Source organism: Aplidium turbinatum, chromosome 6 (genome assembly GCF_918807975.1).
Source record: "Aplidium turbinatum chromosome 6, kaAplTurb1.1, whole genome shotgun sequence".
Classification (NCBI taxonomy): Eukaryota; Metazoa; Chordata; class Ascidiacea; order Aplousobranchia; family Polyclinidae; genus Aplidium; species Aplidium turbinatum.
Window position 1 is genome coordinate 13,382,284 of NC_137477.1, and position 8,280 is coordinate 13,390,563.

At 34.7% G+C, this 8,280-nt stretch overlaps 1 protein-coding gene across 1 annotated transcript; it reads right to left on the bottom strand.

The window, feature by feature from the left end:
• Nucleotides 1-203: 203 nt before the first annotated feature.
• LOC145772256 (carbohydrate sulfotransferase 11-like) lies at nucleotides 204-4,012 on the bottom strand. Its single transcript, XM_082584116.1, has 3 exons — nucleotides 3,925-4,012; nucleotides 2,816-3,019; nucleotides 204-1,693 (listed from the first exon to the last, which is right to left on the bottom strand). The coding sequence occupies exons 2-3, from the start codon at nucleotides 2,957-2,959 to the stop codon at nucleotides 1,184-1,186; spliced, it is 654 nt and encodes a 217-aa protein (XP_082440242.1). The 5' UTR covers nucleotides 2,960-3,019; nucleotides 3,925-4,012; the 3' UTR covers nucleotides 204-1,183.
• Between the last annotated feature and the right edge of the window lie 4,268 nt (nucleotides 4,013-8,280).

The following is an 8,280-nucleotide window of genomic DNA, read 5'->3' on the forward strand; positions in this document are numbered from 1 at the left end:
GCAATGAGATTATTCTTCCAGAAGCCCGAGGTCCACCTTCAACAGCCAGAAGGTCCGAATTCGGACCGCGGTCCGCCAGTTGAGTAGCCCTGCACTATATGTTGATGATGACAGCTAACACCGCATGTCCTAACAACTGAAAGAAAACTGAAACGACGCGTTGTTGCATATTGCTGCTGCTATTCTTTCAAAGCGATGTGCCCTGCCTTCAATTGCTTTTATTGATTTCATACCTCACTTAACGAAATCAGTCTAAACGAAATCAATAAAACAAGGCACATGTGACACCGATGTAAATTTCTACCTAATTATCTGTGTAGAAATTTTACTGTTGGTGAGAAAGTTTAAAATAAGAGCAACTTTGACTCTTGAAAAAAACGTATTTAAACACAGTTCAGTAAATACAATGCAGGCTACCGCATTTCGCGTAATGAGAGGTAGCCTACTGTAGCTTTCAGGAAAAATAACAACAAACAAACCTGAACATAATTTCAACAAGAAATTTAATGAGGAAACTAGAACTGAAATGCTATTGGCAACAACTGTGGTGAAAACATGAATTTTTTTTTATGCAATGTAGCCTATAAGAAGCTGCACAGTAAGCTACTTTCGATACCATATGGGCTGTTAATGTTTTACAACAACGATCTATACACAGAGGCCTTAACAACGTGCGAACTAGAGGCAGGCCTGTCTAAAGGCCGACGTAATTTCGATTTTGAACTTTAAACTAAATTTACTTCATATCCCTTTGAAATGATAGTTTTGAGAATCCAAATTGCCGAAATGCGATCATTGAATCTCAAATCACTGCAAAACTCCTAATTTTAGGTTGAAAAAATGACTAATTTTTCCTAACTACCTGTTTTGCCAGATGCTTTTTGGATAACTAGCACAAGTTCCAAAATCTAGTCCAATATTTAAATGATAACAATAGCACAAAACTAACTCAAAATCGCACAAAATAGACAAAAAGACTACCGTATAGTTGTAACTAATAGGCTACTGAAACTATCAACCACTACTCGCGATTTTGGCTACTAACAGATCGGCCTTCAGTCAAACTTTAAGCTGCACGTTATCATGGCCCGTGAATAAAGGTCGCCATGGTTCATACACCTACAACAATATCGACTTAAAATCGCTTTACTGATAAGTGATGATCTTTGTACATACAATAGTTTTATATCCACGAAGAGCGTTCATAACCAAACAAATCAAAATCCTTCTGGTAAAGTATGTACAATCTATACCGTAAAGATGGAGTTATTCTCTCAAAAGTTGTTTTTGTTTTGATTTCATCTGTTTGCAGATAACTAGTTGGAAAAAAGGCTTTCTTGTGATATTCTGAAAGGTTTAGTTTGCTCTTCAAATAATTAACATCATCTTCAAGCGTTTCGAATTTCGCAATATAATCATACTTCGCCTCACAGGGGAAACAGATTAAATCAAATGGTTTCCAATGCTCATCTGTTCTTGATTCGTAAAGAAGAAAGTTAACAAAATCTTCAAAAGTAGCTTCTCCGTTGTCTGGAATGAGTCGTTCTGTTTTGTTGTGACGGATATACTTATACTTTTTGTTGATTTTTCTTGAAATCGGCCCATAGTAAGATGTCAAGCTTTCCTTTCCAGTAACCATTTTATCATAATAAGCAGACACCAACCGACTGAATGGATGGCGAACCAAAATAACCTAAAAAATAAATGTATTGCTGTTATTTCAATTCTCCTGGTAAGCTATTAGGAATGGAGGAACTAATTATTATTGGAGAACGCTCTTATCTGGATCAAACACTTTTAAAACATCTTGCAGTTCCATAGCACATTGCACTTCTTATGTATATCTTATTAAAACAATGCCTCTCATTTTCTAGGAAAGTACTTTTCCACAAAGAATTCCGGACACTTCTTTTTTTCCAACCAGCTCTTATTCTTGATATCATTGAATCTTGCGCTCATCCATCCATAATCAGAACATCTCCTAGGTAACAGAACTTTTCAACCACTTCCAGTTTGTCCCTATCCAGAGTGACTTTCTCTTCACGTTTTTCGTTTTCCTACCCTGGATAACGTTTGCTTTACAGTCTTTTATTCTTACTCGACGGATATTCGGAAACGATTGGGATTTACACAAGAGCAATACCAAAAATACATCAACCATACAACATGAGCTACTGGATACCATTGTTGCTACTATAGTAGGCTATGCTACGGTACTATCTGACTCCAATAGGCTAAAAGTTACTTTTACCAAAAGCTGTAGCCTATTAGAAGGGCTTAGACTAAGAACTATCACACAAAAAGCCCATCAAGAATGACTGTTGTCAGATTAAGCCCGGTTCTGAAGAGGCTCAAAGGCCGAAATAGCGTTGCCTATTGTTTCCACGGTCGAATGCCAATTGGTTTATTTTATTAAACAATTAATCCAAATAAAAATCTGATTAAAATCAGGCATGTTTGCTTTGTATAACAATTAAGATATCCCAGTACAATAAATGTAAATACTCGGTCAAGAATTGGTGTGCTGTGCGAAGCAAGAAATGTGGTCTGGAGCAAACAAAAGAGACAGAACCATTCATTTAAAAGTTATATTCTAATAAATCTAATGGTTAGACAACTCACTGAAAAGCTCTCAGTAGCCTAAATTATTTTGTCTTCAGATACACTAAACATAGGCTAACTGTTTTATTTGTAACTTATGGTTGCAACAACCGGCAACACTGTAACTTACAACTGTTACTTTATTTTTTTCCAAATAATTTTTGAATGCGTTATCTAGTTTTAGCTTACAATAAACTACATAAAAACCACCAACCTTGAATGATTCTTTCCAAGTTTTTCTAGCAACATCAAGATTGGTTAATGACGCTATCGAAACATGTTCTTTAGCAAAGTCCATTACTTTTTTCCCAAGAATTTCACCATTTAAGTATTGCTTAACCGAATATAAATCTTCCATGACCAGGATAGCTCTCAACCAACTGCTAGAGCCACATTTTTGTATTTGGCAAACAGACACCTTCAAAACAAAATGAATCATTTTTTCAAAATAAACTTGGTTATGTTGTACTGGTGTATTTAGATGTTTTCTTACTATTGATATGCTTACAGAACAGTAGGGAAAAGCAGGATTACGGCAATCTCTAGAGGAATATGATCACTCTGTATTATTTTTGTATTAAAAAGTGATTTACCAAAATTTAGTGATTGCCAAACGCATGTAGCATCATGTGTGTAAGATTTATAGTGCGTCAATGGACTTATATAACGCCTAAAATAAATTTGTTAATTCCTTTAGTGGGAAAAATATCCTTAAAGTAGAAATGGCATAACATGTCCTTTGTTGTAAAATTGTCATTTGTTTAAAAATAATCACATGTTCTGCTTTTTAGAAAGAGGAGAACACGCAATTGAAAACCCAACCTTGCAGGCATGAACCACAAAGTTTGAACATTAGCAGGGCTTCAAAAAACAATATATATATATATAATAAAACTGTTGTCTGCAAAATAATAACTACAACAGTTTACGAAAACAAGCAAGAATTGGTTACATTCAATATGAAAAGCTTTTGTAAAAAATTATGAAGTTGTCGTCATTTAAGAAAATAGTAATCATCTTGTCACACTCTCCTTTGCAATTGACAGACCCGTAACCATATACAATATCGTCTTAATTTGGAACGGCTAAATGCATATTCTTCACTTAGACATAAATAATTAAAGTCATTTAAATATTGTATTCGATCTATGGTTGTAACAACCTTATAATTTCTTGAATACAAAGAATTCTTGTGGAAGAAAAAATAATTTGGCTTGGTGTGACTCTTTAGAAATGACATCTGGCAAGCTTTGTTGATGGTATACTGCCTTTCAGATTGAATGGTCTCAATTAAAGCATTGAAATGAAAAAAAAAATTTGTACTGTTTGATGGAACTTGAATGGTTGAGTTTTCTAACGAAGATCTTTTTGTAGATTGTGTAGTATTCTCTCTGATATTTTCCAGTTTTGGGTCAAAGGCAAACTTCTGTGCATCCGGCTTAACATAGATAGTCTGTTTAAAAGTGTAGATGTTAAATTAATTCTACTGCAAAACATATAGATATGAAATAAAAAAAATCTGTTTCTCATAATCTATATTGGTGTATAGCCTACAGTGTCTGGAAGCATGATTTTTAGCCTACCAGATGCGAGACTGCATTAATATTATTATGTTCAATTTTATATAGCGTTAATGAGAGTTGTCCCACTTCTACAATGAGCATATAAAACCAATGAACAATGCATAGCCAACTTCAACACCACGTCAATATTCTGTAATACAACATAGCCCAGTGTAATTGGCCACAAAAACAAAGAAATAGATCAAATATTTTCGCCAGAAGCAAATTTTTAACCTTAAGTTTAGTTTCATTTTTTCAATGAACAAAATTATTATATTTTTATGCTTTAGAAAAAGCGCATAAACAGGTGTCTTTTCCCATAGTTTTTATGCTAATACAACTCCAATTTTTCGCCAACTGGGTAAACATCTTCCTGTCATTCTTATTACTTGATCTTCTTTTATGCATCCCGTTTCACAATTGCTGTTCAGTGTTCGCAGTTCTAGTGCTGCAAGCATTTAGCACAGTTAATTTTTTGTTTTGTATTTTGTTTTTGTTTGTTTAAAAATGTATAACCTGTGATGAAGTTGTCTCATTGTTCTCAGGATTTTATGTTTCAAGCAGCATACTGTACAATGCTATGTTTTAGAAATTTAATGCATTACAATCAGTATCAAAATGGATCATCAAGAACCATTACTGTAGGCATGTAGCAAAATCGAGAATTGTTTGATGTTTTGCTTTTATCGAATTAGTGTCTTCTTCATTTTCTGTCTTCTACATTTGATGAATACTTTACAAATTAATAAATTATTTTTCGACAGAATTGCGTATTGAAAAGTTCCACTTGGTGCATTGAGTAGTTAGTTGGAGGGACACAAAAAAGTTCTGCTGTTTGTGGCTCGGCATCATAGAAACATGCAGTTGAGCGAAAATACTATTTATACAAGCAACCCAAAAATGTGTTTTGATGTCTCCGACAACATGACACACAAAAAAATTGAAAATTTATTAAAGATTGGTTCACCTTATTATAAATCGAAAGCTCCAAGCTGAAAATCAAGTAATAAATATAGGAAAAAATGAATCCCATTGAAATTCCAACAATAAATGCCTGCTTTGAACCTATTTGTGAAAAAGCCATGTTCGCAATTCGGCATTTATTTTTAGTATGGATACCTGTAAAAATATGTAAATGTAGACGATATAAATTGAAGTTTTACAATAAACTAGTCTTAATATAAAATCAGTAGCGCTGATCAGTGTGTGTTTGCTAAGTTAAACAAATTTTCATTCTGTGAAAAGGATGATTACTACCTTCCAAGACATAATTAAACTGGTCTAGTTGAACAATTTAAGGATGAAAATGGGATTTATAACCTGCAGAAATTTTCTATTTGAATAAGCTTAACTGAAGGAGATCTGGCTGCTCGCCGATCGAAATTGATTTTTAGTTGTTTATGATTGACTGACTCATGTGAAGATAAATTTGTTTTCTTCACATGAGTCAGTCAATCATAAACAACTAAAAATCAATTTCGATCGGCGAGCAGCCAGATCTCCTTCAGTTAAGCTTATTCAAATAGAAAATTTCTGCAGGTTATAAATCCCATTTTCATCCTTAAATTGTTCAACTAGACCAGTTTAATTAGGAGAAAAATTTAAGAACTCTTTTCTGTTGTAGTGTTCTTAAGTGTTCATGGGTTAAAATGAAACATTTTTTTTTCTTTGAAACAAACAATCACATGAAAAATGAATTGAAGCAAAGTTACGGTATCGTGCATTTCTTCATGGTTTTTGATATAGACAGTTTTGTCTGATGCAAACAAATGATAATAATAATATAGTAAGCTACTACTACAGTGTCATAGCCGATGCGGTCTTTGATAATACTAGATGTTCAGTGATACAGATCTGGTGATATAGTAAGCTACTTTCAGTAATAGTCGCACAACATGGCCTGAGTTTGACATATTTTTAAAGCACATTAAAACCGAGAAATACAATCCTCATCTGTAAAATTAAGGATTGTAATCTGTTTGGTCATCATTGCTACGCCTACAGAGAGTTGACTGTAGCAAGGTGCTCATGCGTCTGAAGAAACCTGAACGCACAAGGCAACACATCCAGTTAAAGTTACGATAAGCCTACTTCATAAACGTCGATTGTAGAATAGCAGAAGACTAAAACAAGCTCTTCTTACTAATGCTTGTAAACAACATCGGATGTTAGTTAGCCGAAACATATCGGATGTTAGCCCAAACATCTAGACCGCGTCCGCGGCATCGCCGCCACTTCCAAAGGGTGGTAAAAGGCAGAGCCCCTCGACCCCTGGAGTGGCGAAGAAGGTTCAAACGAAAAAGAAGAACAACAATATCGGAAAAAAAACTTTTTATTATGATATAAGGAACTTGCAATATTAGGAACAATATGTCCAACGTGGTATTATTATGCATCCTGCTCTTTGCATCACAATGTCAATGATTTTGCTCTTTACTCTACTGTAGTTTCAATTTTAAATCTCTGCGTTTATTCTGGACGCGGTAACAGTGAGATCATCGTGCCCCACAACAAGACGTTTTTAAGAAAAACCAACCGCATTTAAAGAAATGCGATGGTTTCTTTGTTTCCGGACCTTTTGGAAAGGTTACGGGCCCCCAAAATTATCCTGGGCCCAGGTTTAAATGAACAGCCAAAAATATGGATCCCCTGTCAACACTATACTGCCTGTGGTTGTCATATTATACTTTGGAGGGTCTTGTTATATTCTTCATGGATGTCATAATCTGCTGGATAATTAACCGAAGTAGCCTCATTGTTTACTAATAAAGTGATAAATTTTGCGTAATCTATCGGCTGCCACTGTATCTGTTGGCTGGAAGTTCGCCATTGATTTCCAAACTTTAATTACAAGCAAGATGATTCAGAAGACTACTACAGTGTTTTAATCTATTTCAGGGCTTTTTTGTACTAAATATGTTTTTCTGGCTGTACAGTGGCTCACAAAACTAAACGACTTAAACTTTCACAAAACGGCATTTTTATATCTCTTGTGAACAAGTCATTACGCTAAAGTGATTGAATTACGATGTAGCCTAAGGCTATCGTTGGCTTTTCATTTTGGCAAACTGTACAGTTGGCCTATACCTTTTTGTACAACAAAACTATAAAAGCAAGCAGCATTTCAGAAATAAACATTATACTCTATTAAGACACCAAAACCAATAATTTGAACCCCTTTTAGATTCGAAATACCTCTCATTAAAAATATTAATGAAATAAGAGCTATAAATTATAAAGTTAGCTTACTAAATAACAAAAAGTTTAATAGCACCCAGAAAGGATTTTAATTTTGATTCAAAACTAATACTGAATTCTTGATATTAGTTTAAATTGATGTAGAGTTTTGCTATTGCGTCGTACCTATAGGCTCACCCCGGTAGTTGAAGACCTAGATAAGAAAGCAAGGAAGCCTATCTTCGTGTCCACCTTCAGGCATTCTTAAAGTGTCTTGCCAAAAACACAACCTCTTGAGCGGTGTCGAACCGGCTTCTTTTCGAGTGGCTTACCATGGCTTTCACAACGAATATGCAACTAACCGAAGATTTTTGCTTTATTTTTTTATCCCTAATAAAGATAAAACTCTCAGAGCAGACAACATAAGCCCAGAACACATATTCATTGTTGGCTCTGTGGTGAAGTCTTTTCAGCTATTTTCTAATCTTACGACCCAAAAACACTTAGGTCATCTCATGGTTTGTTTGGTGTCTCTAGGCTAAAGGTTTGCTCCAGACACTTCTTCTGTGTAATATCTCGGTTGTACACCCAAAACCCACCAAAAACATGATAAGTTACGTTCAGGCCAACTATTGGACAATCTTGCACCCTCCAAAACAATAAAAAAGTTAAATAACAAATAGTCTACTAACTAGGATATAGATTCTCACCTTAGCTACCTCTAGCTAGATGCTGGAGCCTAAAAAATACGACTTAACCTAAGCAAAACTAAAATGGTAACCGCAGCAGTCGACCTGAACAACTGAGACACGGTACGTGAAATTAAAATTAATAGCAATCGAAAACTTCCAGCTGTGTCATTAATATAAGAATAACTTCTTCACTAAAGAAATAGCAACGTTTTCTGTCTTCATTGCCTGAAGGCGTTTTAATGTTACAA

What these genes read in the sequence shown, in the direction of transcription:
- LOC145772256 (XM_082584116.1), bottom strand. Translation starts at nt 2,959, where the DNA reads ATGGAAGATTTATATTCGGTTAAGCAATACTTAAATGGTGAAATTCTT. An exon ending in CTTGGAAAGAATCATTCAAG is followed by an intron (nt 1,694 to 2,815) that starts GTTGGTGGTTTT and finishes TTTATTTTTTAG; the next exon opens with GTTATTTTGGTTCGCCATCC.